This window comes from Labrus bergylta, chromosome 13, assembly GCF_963930695.1.
Source record: "Labrus bergylta chromosome 13, fLabBer1.1, whole genome shotgun sequence".
NCBI classification, from domain to species: domain Eukaryota; kingdom Metazoa; phylum Chordata; class Actinopteri; order Labriformes; family Labridae; genus Labrus; species Labrus bergylta.
In genome coordinates, this window is record NC_089207.1 from 27,339,748 (window position 1) to 27,361,934 (window position 22,187).

Here is a 22,187-nt window from a genome sequence, read left to right on the forward strand (position 1 = left end):
TTTTTCTTTTTAAATAATAGCAATTCTTTATTGTTGCTCCTCATCAGAAATTTGACATCAGCTGATTACAGAGAGAACAGGGGATAATATGCTGAAATGGTTCACATACTGTACATAAAAAAACAACAATAAGTTACCTCATAATAAAGATTTTATTAGAAGTTAATATTTACCATCTTAATACTTGAAAATAATTAAGCACTACTGGACTTGTTTGGACAAACAGATGGCTCGTCACTCTTACAATAGTTGCCTTTTGGTTTCATCCTCAGATGCATTGTCATACAGTACATTTTAGAAACAACTCTATTTTTATTTTTTTGGGGAAAAAAAGGTTTTGTAGTGCAGCAGGACAGAGCGAGAAAATGAAACTCTTGTGGTTTGTGTTTATTAACCTGCTGTCTGAATACAACCAGAGCAGATTACAGGACTACAGGTTCTAGTTTGTTTGATTTGTCTCCGGGGGTTAAGCATCTGCTTGTACTGTGCACACACTCATCCCAAAAGTGCATTGTAGCTTGTCTCTTTAAGTTAATATACTTTAACTGTATCTTTGCTGCAGTAATAGGTTTGTGAAATGGTCATCAGCAGGTCTGCTCTTTGTGTCGTCTTGCTCATTCACTACTTTCTTAGGCACAGAGAAAAATTAACAAGGCACCTCTAACTTTTTGAAGCATTAGCATTGTCGAGAGCAGCAAATTATACACAGTAGCATTCAGGTCTCATTTTGTTTTTGTTTTTTGTTTTTCTGCACAATCAAGCTAATGGTCCCCTTCTGGTCAATGTAAAACACCACTCGACGCAGAAATATGATTCGTTTTAGACATTCATTACGTTGTTATGAAAAATGTGCTTTTTCCCCATAAATGAAGTGGATCTTACATTCTGACAGAGACCTCAGAGGGAAACATCCCAAATAGGTGGGTTGGTGAGATGCAAAAGAAAGAAACATTTGTTTTCACTGTGGCAACACCAAAGCATGAAAGAACAAAATGAAATACCTTCTCATTTCCTCAAAAACAAGAACTTAAAGGTAGAGTCAGTAGCTTTTTCCTAAAGAATGAAATATAGACTTATATAAAAGTAATGCTGCTCAGTCATCACTTATGGGTCTCCATACTTTATGTGGTGGTGACTGCGTCTGCAGGGACCCTGTCCTCTGACTGGTTTGTTTTGGTTGACTCGGGACGTTTCTGGGTGAGGGTGGATGTACTTCCCGCAGCGAATGGCAGCAAAAAGGTGAGTCAAGGAGTGGATACAATTCAGCGATCAGACGTCATTCAGACCGCTAAATGACACGGACGTGGACGTAGCAGCAATGAAAAGAAAATTTATTCATAGTGTGGCAAAATGCCAAGTGGATAAATCTCTCTAAGACAATTTGAACCTTGGGTTAGCTTTACCCGGGGGCGCTGAGTTGGTCTGCTTTCTGGACAGGCAGGTGCCAAACACCGGTGGTTAGCTTGTGCTAACTTGCAGTGTGGGTACAAGCAGTCAAAGTACTGCAGTGATTGATGAGCCCAGGAAGAGGGGCCCAGTTTGAATGTTGTGTTTAGAAGCTGCAACGAACATTTCTACTGACTCTTCCTTTAAGTAATCGTAGAGTAGAAATAGAAAAAAGGTAAAGGTAATGTGTAACACAAAAAAATATAAAGAGGAAGAAAATAAATTAAAACATTCAAAGCTACATCTTAATCTCCTCCTGTCACCACCTGAGTACATCTTTAGATTCCTGGGCTGTATCCTGATCCCTGTTTGTGCGCTGGGCGGTGGAATGTTGGAAAAAGGTCAAAAATCAGGGAACAGTGAGCGATAAGGAGGTGTAGGCAGGGCGGTGGCAGAGCTTGGCGTCAGGGGGAAGGTGTGAAGGAGTGAAGGGAGGAGGGGGGGAGTACATTTTCAGGGGGTGTGTTGGGGAAGAAGTTTCAGGAAGTGTTGTTGTGTTCCTCAGTCTGTCTGCCCTGAACTGTCTCCCCCGGCTCACCTGCTTCAGGAGTGAAGAGAACATCAGCTAACACTCAGCTGTGCAAATCCGATCAGCTTCACCGCATCTGGGATGTCCGAGTCATCGCAGGTGGAAGCCTGCAGGAGGAGGAAGACAGCAGAGGTGTTTCACATCATGACAGGCTCAATCTAACATCACAATTAATCCTGCTAAAAAATCTCTAAAACAGCTGTAGTGTAACACAGAGTAATCAGGGCTTTAAAATACTGAAAGTGAGCATGTTTTTTCAGATCCAGTATAGCCATGGCCTTATAAAACTGTTTTTTCTGTCATTCTCTGTCATTACCATGAACAGAACAACTGCAGTTTATTTTCACTCAATCCCAAGTAAACTATCCTGCTGTTATAAATACTCATAAGAGAACCAAACTTGTTTTGATCCTCAGCTGAAAACGTGCTGCTCACTGCGTGTGCTGCTCGCTTACAAAACAGCGACAAAAACGTCTCCTCCTTACTTTAACTCTCTCATCCAGGTCTACACTCCCCCCCCCCACTACGCTCTGCCAATGAAAGGCATCTGATCCAACCTTCACAACAGGGCCCTAAGTCTCTGACTAGACTCTTCTCCTCTGTCGCCCCCCGGTGGTGGAATGAACTTCCAAACTCCATTTGATCTGCAGAGTCCCTCTGCACCTTTAAGAAAAATCTAAAGACCCAGCTCTTTCATGAATACCTACTAACTTAATGATGATGGTCTCCATATTATTGATGATGATGATGGTAATGACGATGGTTTTTGTTTGATAACGACGACTTATAAGATGGTTTCTATACTGATTAGAGCTCTCAAGAACTGCCCTCAATGTTGTGCTTTGCCTCTGGTCACTTCCTGTCAGCACCTGTGTGTCCAATCAGACTCAAAGCTGATCGTTTGCTCTTACTGACATTGTTCCCTTTTTTCTAGATCCTTGCTTGTGTTGTACTTACTCTCTGATGTACGTCGCTTTGGAGAAAAGTGACGGGGGGTCATTACCTTGAAACCATAAACAATGTTTATGGAGTGTCCTGATTGTTGAATCTATTTTGCATCCAGTGAAATTTTTTAGCAAAACTCTGAAATGTCAATGCCTAAGACTTTAGACTTTATTGTCCCCGAGGGTAAATTCTTTTTCACAGCACCGTCACTGTCCAACAGAAACAACTCTATTTTTATTGACAGGTCCAACCCACCCCATGATGCGCAGTGGCTAAGCTAGCTAGCAGTTATGGGTTGTCAATGTGTTTATGTTTAAATGTTCTCACATTCAGTCGTATTGGCTGATATGAATCTCATTATGAGTGACTCACTTTATTAGTTTATCAGAGTATTATGTAAGCTATTATAAGAACACATTTGGGATTAATGGCTGCAAAGCCGGGTCTTATCGCCCAACATCTGTGCACAATCTCTATACGCCTGACACTAAATGGGAAAAAGCCCCGCAGCCAGATCACAAAACTGTGTGAAAACAAGAAGCTTTTATAGTATCATGTTATGGCCCAGGACTTTGGAATCAGACAATTTTTTTTTATAATTCTCAGGTATGCTTATAATATGTTTGGGTCTCCATTTCTATGTCCATTTGCAATAGATCAATAGTCCAGCCCCTCATTAAGTCGAGTCTTAAACTGCCTCTCACACCATAAATTGTCTACATAAAGTGTTATGATGTGCCCCCGTAGTCAGGGTTATTATTCTCATTCTCTCATACTCCTCATTTAGAAACACACAGTGAGCATTTCACAGCAGCTTGCAGCAGAACAGAGCCAACATATGGAAAATCAAAGTACGTCTATATATCTGCGTGTTGTGTCCAGCACTGCCCTCACACTGTCTCTCTAGAGACCCCTCCACCTGCAACACTCACGAGCTGCTGATAAGGCAAACGTAACAGAAAGGTCACTTTGTGAAGCACGGTGACCCACAGCACAGATGTTGTTTACCCACGACTATAGAAAGGTCAATTCATTTACATATTTTCTGTTAGCTGCACAAGGACGGACATTATTTCTCCATAAATGCAACATAGATGACTTGTAAAAGTGACATATGATATATCCTTAACTTCATATAACCATTACTGTAATAAAAATGAGTGAAACACAGGTTAGTTGTGGATCAAGGAATAAAATAAATCTAGTTTAATTTATGATGATAACAAGATGAATGACCAGCAGGATGAAAGAAGTCTGCTTTTGGTTGAAAATTAAGTTTGACCCTAAAACATTTTGTTCATACTGTTTTTTTATCATTAAAAATGCAATGTTTATTTTGGGAATACAGTTTATCTTGTTTGATGCTGCTTTTTTTTATAGAGAAGACATTTTACCACTATTACTAGTTATTTATTTATTTATTACTAGTTATTGTTTTTGCATGAAAGTGATGAACAGACTTCTGCTGTAAACTGCCTTCAGGCGTTTGTTAATCAGTTTAAAATCATAAAGGCCATTAATCACTGTTTGTGAATTGATTTGTTTTTGAGTCCACTGTATCCTTCCCCTCCTGCTGAAACTGTTCGTTCCTCACTGACCCCTTTCATCAACAAGCTGTTTTTACGGCTGAACGTTGGGCAGCCGGGGCAAACTCGTGAGGGTGTCATCACCACCCATCAATCATGTGGGAACTCACCAGCTTAAAGGTCAACACTTTGTAGGTAGTCGGGTCATCTACAATCTTCTGAAGGTTAGCAGCAACTATATTTGAAGGGGGGCATACAACAAACATGTTGTTAAAAGAAAACAGTTGTGACAATATGTACAAAAACATGACGGAACAAAGAGAAGTAACAATACAAAGATGATTCAAAACGATTTAGACTTTTTGACAATTCTTTTAATAACATATGTTATGAATTGGCGCTATACAAACAAGGATTGATTTATAGAAGCAATTTATTTCAAAACAAACTCTTAACCCCTCTGGAGGTTATGTTGATCAAAATTTGAGTAAATCCTGAAACTTTCTAAGTGATGTGTCAAATCACATGGGCTGAGATAAGTATGCATTGAGACAACACCTGCTCAAAGTACCAAAAATCAAAAGGTGGAACATTACCTATAACAACATCGTGCCCGTGGACCAGGCCGGCTGAGAACAGTTCCTGGGAAACGCCATCGGCCGTGTCTTATGAAAGAATAATACGACAAATATTGGGCCTGCAACATTTCCACTTAGCAGGTAATTGTTTTAGATATTGAATCAGATACTGTCTGGAGCACAAACACAGCCATTAGCTGTTACACACAGCAGCCCACAGTGCCTGGAGATGTTATCACATTTCAAATCCATATACCCAGAGCTCTTACCTCTCCCAGGAGTGAATTCAAACCGGATGTCATTCAGCTCCTTTCTGGAGTTCCTGTAAGGAGAGAGAAGAGGTGGGATTGTACGAGAAGCACCTGGAACATCATTTTTAAAAATGTTGTAGCTCTGACTGCTGCCTGTCTTGGCAAGGACACTCTAGACAAAAGAGGTTTTAAATTCCAACAAGCTTTTCCTGGTTGAATAAAAATTCAAATTAAATAAAAACTAAAGCAAATTGGTGAAAATTAACTCAAACAAGACAGTGTGAGCAAGAAAATTAAAAAAAAAGACCTGAAAGGGACTTCAAATAGAGTCGGGGTGAATGGTAGAGTCTGGAGCATAAACTGTATAAAAGAAGTAAATGTATCCTCCAGGTCTAAAAGCTAAGGTCAATGTCAGAGTGTCTTAAACCTGCAGAGACTTTAGTGGTACCTAATCAAAGTCTGATCTATGTTAGCTTTAAAAATAGATTTCACTTGATTTACAACCTCATTACACACTTTACTAACAAGTTAGAAGGACTATAAAGCAAGGGTATGCTTTGGGGCGGGACTAGCTCCTACCACAGCAGCCAATCAGGATATAATAAATCAGGATATTTGTCCCATTATAGTTTATTTCTGTTAATGCTCTCTTCTAATTCACAATCTTTGGTGGTAAGATGAATTAATACTAGGGACTCATTTCACATTGTACATCATCATTTTGATCCATCATTTTATGAATATAAATCCCCTTTTTACCACGCAACTAACTTTGCTTTGCACAGTTTTGCATTTAATAAATCATGCAGCGCACTTTGAGTAAAATGTGCTGCAGCAATGGATAAAGAAACCGAGGACTTGTGCAGAGGACTTCCCCGTAGTAGTACGACTGGACATAAACGTAACATATGGCCAAGTGCTTCTCTAAACACACTCTGAATCCACTGAGGTATTATGTATACTGTAGGGCTGTGAAGAGGATTGTTGTCTGTCAATGAGCCTGACATTTCGCTGCAACGTAACTGTAACTTTGAGGTGGTTTGAGTCGTCAACCCTGGGCTGCAAAAAAACACTTTTCCTGATTATGTATATTTAATGACACCCCCCCCCCCCCCCAGCAGCTTTGCAGCATCAACCTGCATTCATTTGCGTCCATAGCATTAAATCTCTCTTTAAAATTTGTCACAGCGCAGTAGCAAGTTCCTGAAAATAGCAGGACACCCAAAGTGCAATGAGAGAAGATTAATTTGGTTTGTAGTCTAGTCGAATATATCACACAGCCAGACCTCATTTCAAATGAGATTAGAGCCATAATTCAACACACATAACCAGAGACATATCTGCAATGAGTTTGTTAGAATAAAGTCTGTACCAAACAGTGGGAGCGATGATTTAATACCAGCCGAGCTGCGAGTCAACTTCACTTTTTTCATTTTAAAAGAGTTACGGTTGAAAGAGAAAATAAACAGAGCAGATGGACGTAAACAACAAGTCGACTCCCAGCAGTGGAGCAGAGAGAGCACACAGCCTGGGAGAGGCAACATGTGTGTCAGAAGATCACAACCGTAAACCCTGCACAAATAAATCATTCCTTGTGTTTAGAAAGCATTCTGTCAGACACATGCAGCCATTTGGGATTAGACAGAAGAGGCAGACTGAACGCTGTCATGACGTGTGGGAGTTACAGCTCCTTTTTAAATACCAGTGTGAAGATTTATATTTCCCACAGTTCAACAGCAGTAAAATTAGCATTTAACCCAGCTAGCCCCTTTTTATTCTTGACACATTGTTAACTATCTTACAGGACAGTGTAATTCCACTCGACAATGGCAGGTATACAGTATGACACATCTTAAAAAGCTTGTTTACAGTGGGATGTCTTATATACACTTACACTGGATTATAAATGGTGAATGGACTTGGACTTGTATAGTGTTTTTTAGTCTTCTGACCAATCAAAGAGCTTTTACACCATGTCACATTCATACCTCATTAACCCACTAAGCCACAGATGCTTTCTTAAATATATAAAACTATACTGCAGGGCTACCTTCTATCTATCTATCTATCTAACCTTCTATCTATTTGTTATAAGAGTGCAGCACACTAAATAGTAGATGCCCAACTGTGTTTTTATACTATAGACTGTATAAAAAGATGGACGACATGGCGGCTCCCTGAAAGTGAAGCCAAAATATTTGGCGCTTCCCCCTACTGACTGACTGCAGTATAGTCCATAAGCTCTGTCTCGTCCTAGTTAACAGATGGGACATGAATTAAACTTTAAACTCTAAAAAAAACTTCAAATGCATGATTTCTGTCTTTACGGTTATTTCTCATTGTGTTGATTTACGCGTTAGTATTCACTTTTCTGAGACATTACGTTTTATTTTAGTTATTTGATGCTTTGATTAGTTATTTGGCTTTACTTTGTACAAAGGGAAGCTGCACAGTCTATCTTTATATACAGTTAATAGATGATCAATTGTATGTCTCACTGAGAAGGTGGCAGTGCATATATTGTTAAAAACATTTAACACTTTAATTAATCTATTATATATTAGGGGAATCCACTTTTATCATTTATAAAGGACCCCACAGAGCATATCACATGGCTGAATGCATATAAAAGAAAAGAGCTCAGGCTGCTAAAAGTATCGTCTTGTAAAAAATTAGATCCAGCTTTCAAACAGAACAGAAAAAGCACCGTACTTTGAAAAACTCTAACCTGTAAAATTGTCATTAGGGCTGCGACTAACCCTTGTTCTGCTAGCGCTTCATTTTAAGAGTCTATGAATTCCCAGAGGATTTTTTTTATATATATATATAATTTTCAAGAACCTTCCTGGAAAGAACCAAAGTATGGGTTATTAATCATAGGGAAATGTTGTACACTTAATTAATTCCTTCATTGTAATTTACTGCCAACCTTGTTCTGTCGGTGAACAGCAGCAAAACACTGTAGGACGAGTCTACAGGCAAACCTTTCATTCAATAAATGTGGAGAATAAGCATTTCCAGTTATAAGCTACCAATTAATATTTATGTGGCTGTATCTGAGTGCTTCATCTGGGAACATTTATAGGATTTTCAAGGTTTATTCAAGGACGCTTTATGGGAAGTGATCTGGAAATTATGGAACCATCAAATATTTTATAAAGTGATTGTTCTAGCTAACAGCCTAAGAACAGGAAATGTACCATATACAGTAAAAAGGGGATAGCCAATAAGGGTCATGTTTTGATTTTTTTTGATTTTTTTGGCTCTAAAAAACTGACAGAATGGCATCAAAAATCTCAACCCAACTTCAGGACAGGTGGTGACATAACAGGCAGTGCTATTGTCACTAACTTATTAATAAGATATTTCAGAAGCTACTCTGACATTTGTCAACTTCTTGTTACCCTTTATAAAGAAGAACAGAGGGAAATGTCACCTCCACGCTGAGCTGTTCAATGAAATCAATCTGCTTCTGTGCTATTTTTGCTATTTAAGCTCCGATGACATTGCACCAACATTATGCAAGTCTGAACTTCCCCTTCAAGCTGCTGACGAAGCTATTCTCAGGACACCTCGGTGCCTTTGTTGAAAAAAAAGAAAAAGAAAGAAAGAAAAATATTGAATGAGTTCCAAACAAAATGTTGACAAAAATCCAATCATGCTGCTGCTTTTCCCTCATCTCTGCTTCTGTGGGGATCATATTTGCATAAACTCGTTCTAATGGGCTGAACTCTCTTATTAGTTGAGAGAGGAGAGCAATTAGCCGTTTATTTTGTCCTCTTAAATACATTAACTTTTATTACTTTTAATTACATTTTCTGAAAGACATTTTTTTTTTTACATTTGATTGTTTTTCTATTTTATATACAGGATCTGTTTATGTCGGATACTCATATTGACCTGGAACTCATTATCGAAATGTACTCATCTACTTTACACTCATATTCCAGATAAATCTCTCATTTACAGTCACCCCCCTACTCAAACACAGTCACAATATTTGTAACCACGACTGTATCTGGTTCTGCTCGCCAGAACATCGGAAAGAGCCAAAGAAAATCCAAAGTTATGATACAATCTCTCGTTTTCTTATCACCTCATGTGATGATTCACTTCAAAATGTACCAGGCAAATCCTCCATAGCAGTAACATAAGGTCCGCTTTCTTCAGACACAAACAGCTGAGAGTCGACTCAATTACACACAAAACTCCCTCTCAAATAAAGGAAGAAAATTCTGCTTTTAATTCAGCAAAACATGTGCCTTTTAGACGGATCCAAATGAATCAAAAAACATCTACAAAAAAGATGTGCCGTTAATCGAACTTTCAAGTGTTTCATGTTTCTTGCAGCAAGTTTAAATCAAATGTACTGCTCTGTCACGCAATCTTTTTTTCAACTTCAGGGCATTGTAAGTAGAAAACAAAAGCTCCAGTGCATCCTGCATGTCAAACTGGAGAGAGCATGTATATGAAACGCTTGGTAATCCAGCAGACAGGCGTAGTCACTATTAAAGGCCTTGTCTTTTCAGAACAAAAATGCCATCAAGCTTCATGGACTTAAATCTAAGAAGGCGTCCATCACATGTCTGCATCTCTAATGTTGAATATTTTATCAGACAAACCAGAGAGATGATCCGACAGCCTAATGCCCAGATCACATTAAACCCAGTGAACACATGACTCTGCTGTGACACATCTTAACAAGATGGCTCTGAAGTCGTCAAGGTGACAGCATTTTTTGCATTAAATAAGAGCGGCGATAAAGAACTGTATGTTGAATTCCTCCACGTTTATGCTTCCTGCGACTTGAAATCGTCAGGTTTGGCAAACATGATTAAAGAAAGGTTTCATTTGTGGAACAGAGGAACCAAAAGGGTCCAAACTTCAGACATTGCCAATTTATTTTCATCCGCAGGTTAAATGAATGACTCTTCATCAGCCACCAAATGGCCGGCCCTCTCCTGTAACATTCATACAACTATTTTTTTTTTTTTAGATTAAGCTGAGAATAAAATGGCTTGCTGTGCTGTGCTGGACGCCTGGGGAGGGACCTTCAGATGTCTGTTCCACTAAGAGTCGGCTCTGTGAGCAGCTCATCAGGGAGCTACAAGCAGACCTTAGAATGTCCAAAAATGCACCATTGTCTGTCTGGGCTGCACCCTTCAAATATTCATCTATCTTTCTCTGTTGGTTTGTCTGGAATGGATACTAAAGAATGGAGAGTATGCATTGAAAGGTCTTCCTTATATTCTCTCAATGCACATGAAAGGGTACTAAATGAAGCAGTTTTTTTTTTTTTTTTTTACATCGATCATTACGAGGCTGAGTCACAAGCCTTGATTTTTCAATCAAAATATATTCTAACTAGGGTGCAGTGAAAGCAAGGAAGCAGATTGTGGAGCACTGCCAAAGAACCAATGGAGTGTGACGTTCTCCTCCATATGATACGACCGCTGAGACTAAAGGGATATGAAGGGATCCAAAGCAATGAGAGATCTCCTCTGCAGCAGCCAATGATCATTACACCTATTCAAAGCCTGCGTGTTTAGGACAAAGTCAAAATACCCTGCAGCATTTTTTTAAAGCTGCTTTTTTCAGACAACCTCGAGTGATTTTCTGAAGATTTCCCCTTTGTATTATCAGCAAAGAATCAGGCCTTGATCTGAAAAAATCAACCTTACCTTAGCCGTAGTACCATGTTTACAGCACCTGGAATGTAGGGCTTATCCTCAAATGGTTCAACCTGCAGGACACAAAACTCTGATGATGAGACAGTTTACACAGCACACACACACACACACACACACTAATAGACTCAGAGAAGGCCTGAACAAAAATGTTTTGTGTGAAAGACAGGAAAAATCTTGTGCTAGATGGCCAGTTTTTTCTGGATGAAGAAATAAAACACTATTGTGTGCAGCAATGACCACACACTCAGAAACTGTGGTTTATGTTTTCAGAAAAATCGTCCATTGAATGCAGCCGCAAGGAAAAAGTTGTGTGGGAAAAGAAAGGGAACAATACATAAAGGTATATTATTATTATTATTATATTATTGACCCTACGTAGACTTAAACATTGGTGTACTTTTATCTACAAGTCTATTTTAGGTCTGCTTCCTTCGTACCATCTGTCCTTTATTGGTCTTAGTACAGGGACTTATAACCTTCGATCTCAGGACCCTATCTTACTGTCTGTTCCAAAAGTCCGAACTGAACTGGGGAAAAAGGCCTTTAAGTTTGCTGCTCCTTTTATTTTGAACGAATTACAAAAAGAGCTGAAACTTAATGAACTTCTCTCGTTAGGTGCTTTTAAGAGGAAGTTAAATGACTTGGAGGCGGACACATCTGGCTGTAGATGTTCTTCCTGATGTGTTTGTGGATGATTTTTGACAAACATTTTGCTTTTCAGATTTGTTATTTGTGTCTTTTAATGTATTTTGTATTTGAGTGCTTGGCTGCTCGTTGTCCGTGTGAGACTCTGTTAATGTTTTGCTGCCTGTCTCGGCCAGGACACTCTTTGAAAAAGAGATTTTTAATCTCAATGAGTTTTTTTCCCGGTTAAATAGAGGTAAAAAATAAAAATAAAAATAAATGTTAGCTATTATTATTACTTTATTACATACAGGCTCTTTGTGTGGCACATAATGGATATTAAAGGATAAGAAATGACTGCTGAGTATCTGTCAAAGCTAATCTCTAACTGTTAGCACAGGACTACACCTCAGACTGCAGACTCTCATTTTTAAAATGACAATAGCCTTTTGAAAATAGGTTGCAATGGCACTGAGTCTTTAGATGAGATACACCCAAGCACGGAGCTGGCACCGTCAGGCAGACAGCCATTTACTCTGAGTTATTACCACTGAGAGCATCCCTACAGGAGACACACATTCACACATGTAGACACACACACACACACACACACACACACACACACACACACACACACACACACACACACACACACACACACACACACTTTGACAGCATGGATGTAGACACACACACACACACACACACACACACACACACACACACACACACACACACACACTCACACAATCAGACAATCAGTGTGGCATCAAGGTCATTGAATCATGACAAATTAGAGCTGCTGCTGAGTCCCTCACCTGGGGATGCTGAATAGACAAGCCTTCAATAGGGACATTGTTAGCGTTCTCCTCGTTCTAGGGGGAACAGAACGAGAGGCAGAATCGTGCAAATGCTGTTACAAACTCATGACTCGTTTTATCAAGACAACAAAGGATCGTCAATTTGAAACAATCAAGGAGGAGCGATTTCCTGCCTCATCGTACAGATTTAAAACCTGTGCTTTGCTGCTTTTGATTAAACTCCATAAAACATGTTCGGAGACATAAACTGATTGAGTTCATGATTCATTCAAAAGCTTTTTGCTAAATAGGAAATTAATTGCATTTTGCAAAAGACGCCCCTCTGCCATGTTATCAAATTATACAGCAGCAAACAGGATCAAGCATATTTGTCGATGTCATAAAGATTTTTGTAATTGTGATTTAGTCATTTTAAACTCGGTGCACAAGAGAAGCAGCTGACTTACATCTTTGGCCTCATCTTTGACCCTTCGTGACTGGAGGGAAAAATCAAACATACGTTAAAATTCTTTAAAGGCAAATAAACACAGGAAATAACAATGACATCCTCTTTTTCCCTTCAAAGTATCATTTGAAAAGAAAACATAATAAAGGTTCAGAGGGACCCAGACATTGTGATTTTTTTAGAAAACAAATCTGTGATACTTAGCAAGAGAAGTGCGCAGGATTTTTTCTTTTCAAGTGATAGTTTTTCACGTCCAAAAATGTGATAAACTTTTTTAATTTAAAGTGTTGATAGATTGTATCTCCATTATCTCCATCCATCCATCTGTGTGCAGTCCAAACTTAATTTTTTTACTTTCATGACAAACCAGCCACACAAACTTCCATAAAACAAAAACAACAACAAAAAACATTAACAAGCCGTAGATCAATGACAGGAAACTAAAAAAACACACTGTAAAAAGTGCAACAGCCTACATCCTAAATCATGACTTTTGGTAACGTATTAGTTATTGCATCATACATTAAAGTGGGGTATCTTTATCAAAGGGTTCTTTGATCATGGCTGTCTACTTCTTCTTGCCTCAAATCCTCGCAGCTAGCTTCCAGCTCATTACAGCAAACTCATGACAGGCTCGCTCAGAGATAAACCATCTGCTATAACCCCCCCCCCCCCCCCAAAAAAAAAAAGAAGAAAAAAGGCTGACTGATCAGTGAGGGAAGGAGTGTGCAGGGTCAGAGAGACGGAGGGGAAGTATCATAAGAGTTTGATCTACAGGTTAGACATGACATGCAACTATAATGAGCGACATCTCGGTAGCTCAAAGTTTGAATTGCCCTGAATAGGATTACATTTCTTATGACTACAAATCAAGCTGAAATAAAAAGAAAGAGAGTTGATGACACCTACATCATCCCTGACTAACACATATGCATGTTGAGATAAAAATGAAGAATCATGAGTAGATATTAAACTTTTACTGGTCTGTCGGAGTCTCACCTACCCTGCCCTGATTCACCGCTGCCTTGCCTTCCTCGCTGCCTTCGTCCAGCTCGTCGTCACTCCACTCCCAGTCTCCATCCTCCGTCTTGTGCAGGTGACCACTGGAGCCCGGGACCCTCCTCACCTGAACCATGACAACACACAGCAAGCACACCTTATCTAAATGACATCATTCAATTGACTCATACAACATAATATTGATTGAATATGTTTTTTACATGCCGTTATATTTGAGAGAAACTGACCAGCTGCACAGGTGTAATGTTAAAAGTACACAAGCCAAATGATTTTGTCTACATACTGTGTGTCCTATTTTGCTCTATTTTTATGTTTTCAATGTTTGTATGTCATTTTCAATTGGGTACATTTTATTTGTGATAGTAAATATTCTAAATTTGTTATTTTTACTGTATTTTATTTTAACTTTGTTTAATCTCTCAAGGTGAGGTTTGGAGCCCTCATGGGTTTCTACCTCACCTGCACATGTGTTTTATTTTTTATTTGTTTTATTTTTCTGTTTGACTCTTATTTAAAAAAAAATGATAATAAACTAAACTAAACTAAAATTCAAGGTACACAAGGTGTATGTTTGGTATGGTTGCTGTGATTCTTGTTTTAATTAACTTTTATTGAACATATCTAACTTAAAACACATTACTATATCTGGTCATTATTATTTATACATACATATGTACAGATATTCACTATTCATATTATAGATTGAGCTTTTTAATTTATTAAACATTACCAGCCACTTTTGCACACTGTATATTTTAATGACATTTCTTGTTTGTCTTTATAGTCTTATTTGTACATTTTTTATGTTTCAGAAACCTCATTTTTTTAAGTGAAGTTTTGATCTGACCAAAAGGAAATCTTTTTTTGTTCAGTGTTAGATGCAATTTCTTGAATGTGATTTTAAGCTGCTTTAATATTGTATTTTTATTAAATTATTAATAAAGTACCTTTTCTATATCCATAAGGCTCCATTTGAGCAATTATTCATAAAGACTCTGATTTATAACATTTAAAAAAATCTGTGGAGTTTGTAAATCAAGCAACACGTCTCCAGTCTGCCAGTGTAAGGTTATTCAGCAGAGCACACAAATCTGTAAGCCACCAACTCCAGGCTCATATAAATTCCCCAGCATCAGACAAGGTCGTAGTCCCAAAAAAAAACGAAAAAAAAACGACCCTTCTGGTGGAGCCAGGATTATTTCCAATCCTGACCCTGTTCTGCTCCGAAACAGACACAGATCAATGGACCTAGCAGCCGAGCATGAACAGCTCACTGACATTCACTCAGAAAAAAAAATGAACCACTATATGCATTTTAAGAAAGAAGTAAGAAATTGCAGGGGATAAAACTGACACACAGTTAGGTCACATTCAATATCTTGAATCAGGTTTCTGAAAGCATCCATGCAGAACTCAGTCAGTATTCATGTATTTGTGCACTGGATCACACATTAATATCAATCTTATAACATTTGGATCAAGAGTCACATTGCTTGTATGCCACTATTGTCTATTCTCAAACAATAACCAGTGAGAATCATTTGGAGACTTTATTGTGGGTGTCAGGGTGCCCTCTGCTGGTCCATAGACTCACATGTACCAAAGGTTGTCTGCACTCCTCTGGATGTTTTCTCCTGTACTTACATGTTTAAGATATGACCAAAAAGTTTTGACAAATCTTCTTTTTTTTTTGTCAGTTAATAGACTTTCCGCTAATCCTCACATTCTTATTTTGAGGAAATGATTATCCCAACTTTCATGAGCTTTTCATTTAAATTTGCTTTGTTGGTGACAGCTGACCGGGACAATCTGCCATCGCCTTTTCATTGACTGTGCTCAAGGAGAGGTGAGGTCCAATCCTAAACCCATCTGAAGAGTCGGGTTTCTTAAAGTCTCATCTCTAAAACTCAACTCAACTCCTACAGAAAACCACACAGGACAAAAAAAACAGAACACCAAGAAGCAGAGGTACAAAAGGGCAGAGAGGATGAGGCCAAGATGTTCAAGGTGGACCTGTTCAGAAGGTTTAAACTAGACAAGATCTTACAAGCAATCTTTGGGTCACATAATCCAGAGATGATATTGCATGTCTATGGATACTATTTGCTGAATTGATGATGTAGATGATTGTGTAGGTCGAGTCAACACATCATAGAAAGGGTACCAACTCTTTGTCTTATACTCATATGGATTGGTTTAGAACCCCTTTTGGTGTTAAAAGGTGATGTTCTGTCCCACAAGGTGTTTTCTCTTTACACAAATGACCTGGCTCTTGAAATTATGAATGCTAATTTTGGTATGCGTTTGAATAATTGAACTGTGGGGGTTTGTGGTTGTACGCAGATGATAATGCTCTACTGGCTGAATCAGAGGATGATCGACAGAATGTGTTCAATGTATTAAAGACTTGATGTTACAGATGGAGGCTGTCAATAAACCAGAGTAAAACACAGATCATTCATATAAAAAAAAAAGGCTCTTCCAAGAAGTCTGAAGATTTTGACATTTTGGGAATGACATTAGAATACAGTCTGAGTTTAAATATTTAGGAATTACATTTGATTCATGTAAGCTTGCAGTGAAATTTCATGACAGTAAAAAAATGTGCAGTGAATATTTGACACTTTCAGAAGGAATTCACGAATAAACACAACATGTAGTAATTACAGTATGTGCTCAGATAGGTTCCAGTCTTTAAGATGATACCACTGAGTTAGATTAAATCTTGCATTATTTGTTTCAGCGAGGACTATAATTAAGAGTGTAAATTGGGGGCGCTGGTGGCGCAGTTGTTAGTGCGCGCGCCCCCATGTATGGAGGCTGTGGTCCTCCAGGCGGGCGGCCCAGGTTCGAATCCCACCTGTGGCTCCTTTCCCGCATTTCATTCCCTACTCTCTCTTCCTGATTTCCATCTCTATCCACTGTCCTATCTCTCCATTAAAAGCCCAAAAAGATATCTTAAAATAATGTATATAGAAACTAAATAAAATTGGTCAATAAAAAAAGATCGATCCCTGCAGAACTCCTATGTTACAATCAGCTTAAGCAGAGCATGTATCATAAAATATTGTGCAGTGTTTTCTTAAACATGACTCCATTCATGTGAATGCATTGCTAGAGCAGTTCAAATTTGAGAATCAGGACTAAAGAACATTAGGATCAACAGTCTCAAAAGCCTTTATTTTAATTTAAGAAAATAGCACCAACAATGCAAAACAAAAAAAAGAAGTCTAAATTGTTAAAAAGAAATGGTGGTTCATATTCACCGCATTGACAACTTCATTATGAAATCCTAAAGGACCTTTGAGTTCGTTGTTACGCTAGATGCCTGTGGTTACCTTATTAACCATCAACAAACCTCAACAACATTACACCTCCCTCCTTATTGACACTCGGCCCTGTCCGTGCGTAATGTTAACGTCATACACTGTAACAGCCCTGCTATCCACTATGCCCTCCATTTACCCCCGACCAGCCAGTGAATTTCCACCCCTCCGCCCGACCACTCTGCCTCCCGGCGATGGCCCTCTGTTCCCATTTCTGTCCTGGCCATTCAAGCAGAGTGTTATATGAAACCAATATCAGCTGTGCCTCAAACTGCACTTCCTCTCTGTAAACTGTGAGCATCAGAGCAAGCACACTTAATGATAATGTGCTCCCTTTTTTGTGAAATCCTGTCCGTCTTTAATATGCCACGTGCAGACAGCTCTGACACAGGACGTCCGTAAATTGGTGCTGCCTGTCTTTGAACAGCGTGGGCCCATATTTTTACATAATCCACACAACAGTATGGGCAGAAAGTGTTTGAGGTGCTACAGAGAGTCAGAGTGCGTTTCTTGTGTTGACTGTAAATGCAAACGCTCGGGTGGAGTGAAAGACTTCAGTCGATCCCAGTACTCTGTCATAATTTGTTCATGTTTAGTCAATAGCTGAGATGTTTTACAGGGAATGTTTGTGTAAACATACCTTCTTCGCTCTCTGGGAAATCTTTGGTGCACGACACAAAAGCTTTTCAACCAAATGTTCTCTGTTCTGCAAGACAGAAATCACAACATCGAAGTGTGATTAATAAACAGAATTAAATGATGGATGACCTAATGATGAGTCATGGACATCATAAGTACACTGTGTATATATGGCTCAGAGGAGGGTCGGCTCTAGATGATGTACAAATAGTAATTCAACGTTTTTAAAATGATGTTTTTAAAGTGTTCAAGTTAAAAGTAGGACTAAACCATTTTAAATGGGAACAACATTTTGAGGCTCCACTGCTTGGTCCTGCTTAATCCCATTCATAACATGAACATCATACAAACTCTGCTAATAGCTGATCCAGATAATCTCTCTCTCTTTTGTGTTGTAGATACTCAGATCAGCTTTTTTAACAGCTTTTCCCCCTCTGAACGAGAACATCAAGACACAACTATTAATCACCATAATTATACAGTATAACATGATGTAATGTTGTTACATATGTTACATGTGTAATGTAAAACAGGATGTAACCAAGAGTCAAATATCTAGACAGTAACAGGTTTGTGTTGAAGAAGATCAACTCTGAGTACCTTCTCAGTATGTGGATCTACAGTAAATCTATCTTTTATCATAAATGTACACAGTGTGGATTAAACACATGAAAACAAGGCATAGCCAGTTATATGTCATGGTGGCATTTTAAACAGTGCATTGTTTAATATACTGAAGTTTAAACCAGACTAAACAGAATCTAAAAATAAACAAAGCAAAATTGTAGGTGAAAAACTTGAGATTGAAGCAAATACCTTGGCCTTTTGGAAGAATTTACACTTTAAAAGCTCTGCAGCTGTAGGTCTAGAAGAAAAAAGAAAGTACACTTGTTTAAAAACAATGAAGCAAAGAATTGACTGAATAACTTGATGACACATTGCATCATCTCTTTTCACTGATGTATGTGCTGGGTATAAGACTGGGGTGCTAACCGTTTGGCCGGATCCTTCTGAAGGCACATGGTTATTAGCTTCCTGAACGATTTGCCGTATTTTTTTAGCACTTCTTTGTCCTCTACACCCGTCTCTAGAGTGGGCGGATCATTCTGTAGGGTAAGCATTAAAACCTAAAAAAGAAAAATGGAAGGAAACAAAAAAATGGTCAGAGCCACCTTCACAATTCTGCAAGAAGGCAGACGGGGAAAAGAAACTCAAAGCAGGAAACAGTTTGTAGAGAGAAAGGTTTATTGAAAGTAAAACCGCAGCTCACTTTAGATAAAAGGTTCCCTGTTTACTAATCATTTGGTTTCCTTATTAAGGCAAAGGCACAGGGTCAAAAATAAGCTCTGGGCTTGATTTTTTTTCTTGCTAATTATGAAACCTCAGACACATTGGTTCAGGAGAAAGTTTAGAGTTTACTGGTAGTGCTTGCTTTTTTTAAATGTGAAAGATCTGGTAAAAAACTACACAAATAGTTGTGAGTATTACTCTACTGTTTAAGAGCTACAAATATAGTTATACAGAAGACATACTGTACCTTCATGGGAGGGTAGCGGTGATATGGTGCTGATCCTGTTGCTAACTCTATGGCTGTTATTCCAAAACTCCATATATCTGCTTTGAAATCATAGCCTCGAACCTACGGAAACAAAGAAACCATCATTTGTTATGTTAAATGAAGTCTCTGGGGTTAAATGCTAAGTCATGATTTAAGTGGTTAACATGTCAGAAATAAATCTGCTAATCGCATCACATCAAGAAAAGGATTTCCACTAGGCAGAAGTAGAAGCTATCTCAGGCGGATACATCTAGAATATAATATAAGATGAACTAAGTGTCACCTGCAGCTGCTTCTTTGTACAATAAGAAAATGACTCACTTGTTCCATCACCTCCGGCGCCATCCAGCACGGTGTGCCCACAAAGGTTTTTCGTACTTTGTTTCTCGTCATGTCGCCCCCTGTGGCTAGAAATGCACTAACTCCAAAATCTGAACAGAAAAAAAAATCTAAATTGAGTGAATCCAAAGTTCAGTGATAAAGCCCCTCCCTCAGAGGGGAAACTAATATCGGACTAAGAGGGAGGTTTTAGTCAATATCAGATATAATGCTGAGATGTGATTATTTTACTATATTAAGATTTCTACTTCACAACTCCAGACATATGATCTGTCTCAGATTATTCAGTTTAGGATTAGAACACAATGCTCTATTTATTCATTGCCTTCTTAATGAACAAGCACAATCCTTTTCAACGTTCAGGCATTCAAGCTTTCAGTTTAAATCAATCAAATAAAAAAAAGTGTGTGAAAGTGTACAACAGTAGTTTTCCAACCCACCTGCAATCTGAACAGATCCATCTTCTCCAAGAAGTATGTTTCCAGCTTTCACATCCCTGAGGTCAACAAATCACAAACACAGTCACACTACAAAGTCATGTGGGGCAGCATTGATTCTGTCCATGAAAACGGGTCAAATAGACCACCACCATCTGGCACTCTGCCCAGAGGGGACTGAAATGTAAGCCCGCCTTTCACTGACCTTGAAACCCAGAACACATCAACTACACTGCTTGTGAATAAAATGACATAACATTTTTAACTCTCGTGTGCAGAGCATCTAATAATCACATCACCAATGCACCTTTTGAAAGTTGCTGCTAGGTTTGCTAACGAGTTCCTCAACTCTTTTAACTGGAGTTTGCAAAGGGGGCAAAACTTTGGAGCTCTCTGCCCACTGGCATAAAATTAGAGAGCAACAGGAATGCTTTTAACAGAGGACTCAAACAATGGCTAAAATCAAAACAGTGCTCACATGAATAGCTTCTGACTGGTTTATTGTTTGATCATGCTGCCTTTGCTCTACAGTTTATGTCTATTTATTTATTCTCTCCTTATTGTTTTCTCTGTTTTCTCACTTTTCTCCCTATCTTAATTGTTTTCCTTTCAAAAGCCTCCTGTGGACCGGTGTTGAGAACGAGCACTTAAACAATGCATCTGGTTCATCCAATGTATCTGTGATGTCCATGCCAAATAAAGTCTATCATTATTATTATTATTATTATTATTAACTAAGCAATGAAACAACTATAATACAAACAGCAAAACTTATAAAAATAAAAATGAAAAAGTCAAATTGCTTGATTACCTGTGAATCTGTCCATTTCTGTGCAGGTAGTCCAGGCCCTCTAGGACTTCTTTTAGTATAGTAGCAATTATAGGCTCATCTAGCGATCGATTCTTGTCCTCCTCTTTGTTTGTGTGCTTTATTATATCCAGCATAGAGCCTAAAAATACACAGCAAAATAACCATTAAGTCCTTCAGTTCATTTTTCACATTTTAATTAGAATCCCCCCCAAAAACACTGCAGACACTTATTACATCATTAATATCAATGACTGGCAGAAAATCCGTTCAGTGTGTGTTAATTGCTTGTTATCTTTAAAACAGTTCAATGTGCAGGAGAAATACATAATAAGGCTGTAGCTCTGTGAAAACAGCCATAAAGGATGTGCAAAGGGACATCATCAGAGCAAACGGGTTACTTACTGTGACATGTAACAAATCGTTTTCTACTGGCTCTATAAAACTGTAATAAAGCCAGCTTTAAAGACTGGGCCGAGGTTAATGGTTCTGAGGCTCATGATCTGATGTTTTGAAAGTGAAAAATTCACATTGTGGTTGAAATGTATCATTTTTGTCATATTTGTATTTACATGTTAATATAATGGTTGCATTAATGTAGTCAATAACAGTTTATCCAGTGTAGAGGTTGACTAATATATATTATCCTGGTCCATACAGTTCTGTCTTAAATCATTTGTGTATGTGATTTCCCCGCCATATCTTTCCATGAACACACTTTTTACAGAACATATAACACAGAAAACAATGCGTGGGGTGATTAAGAATTGGTGTCATCAGGTATTTTAACTCAAACTTAAGCTTACTGACTCAGGCTGCCCGATCGGAGGCCTATAGCCTCCATGCATGGAGCATGATCTAACCGTGACTCCATCAGCACCCCGATTATTTTTATTTTTTTTATATATATATACAGTACAAGTGATTTAAAACAGAGGTAAATCTTACCTAGTAATCAACAGATTAAAGCAACGGGAAATAAAAACAGCATCATCACATTCACAGAGCATTCATGTATTTTGAGGCCTGAGCATGTAGGATGTGTCTCCATGAAGAAAGAAAGCTGAAGCTCACCTCCACTCAGAAGCTTCATAACTAACCAAAGTTCATCCTTCACTACAAAGGAGGTGTAGTAGGTGACAACATTGGGATGGTAGCACTGGCTCATTGCTTGGATTTCTTTCTATTGAAAGGGTGAAAAAGAG

At 38.5% G+C, this 22,187-nt stretch overlaps 1 protein-coding gene across 2 annotated transcripts in view; it reads right to left on the reverse strand.

Moving 5' to 3' along the window:
* Nucleotides 1–22,187, reverse strand: part of stk39 (serine threonine kinase 39) — a 26,075-nt gene continuing 3,888 nt past the window's right edge. For both annotated transcript variants that reach the window (XM_065962057.1, XM_020644136.3), the window contains 16 exons: nt 22,057–22,165; nt 20,986–21,124; nt 20,178–20,233; nt 19,720–19,829; nt 19,378–19,479; nt 18,834–18,967; nt 18,657–18,705; nt 17,842–17,907; nt 13,859–13,981; nt 12,857–12,886; nt 12,408–12,464; nt 10,957–11,018; nt 5,294–5,346; nt 5,043–5,111; nt 4,617–4,681; nt 1–2,082 (listed from right to left, as the gene is read on the reverse strand). In XM_065962057.1, coding sequence (XP_065818129.1) covers nt 2,008–2,082; nt 4,617–4,681; nt 5,043–5,111; nt 5,294–5,346; nt 10,957–11,018; nt 12,408–12,464; nt 12,857–12,886; nt 13,859–13,981; nt 17,842–17,907; nt 18,657–18,705; nt 18,834–18,967; nt 19,378–19,479; nt 19,720–19,829; nt 20,178–20,233; nt 20,986–21,124; nt 22,057–22,165 — 1,299 coding nt within the window. In that variant the 3' untranslated portion in view covers nt 1–2,007. The remainder of the gene's footprint in view (nt 2,083–4,616; nt 4,682–5,042; nt 5,112–5,293; nt 5,347–10,956; nt 11,019–12,407; nt 12,465–12,856; nt 12,887–13,858; nt 13,982–17,841; nt 17,908–18,656; nt 18,706–18,833; nt 18,968–19,377; nt 19,480–19,719; nt 19,830–20,177; nt 20,234–20,985; nt 21,125–22,056; nt 22,166–22,187) is intronic.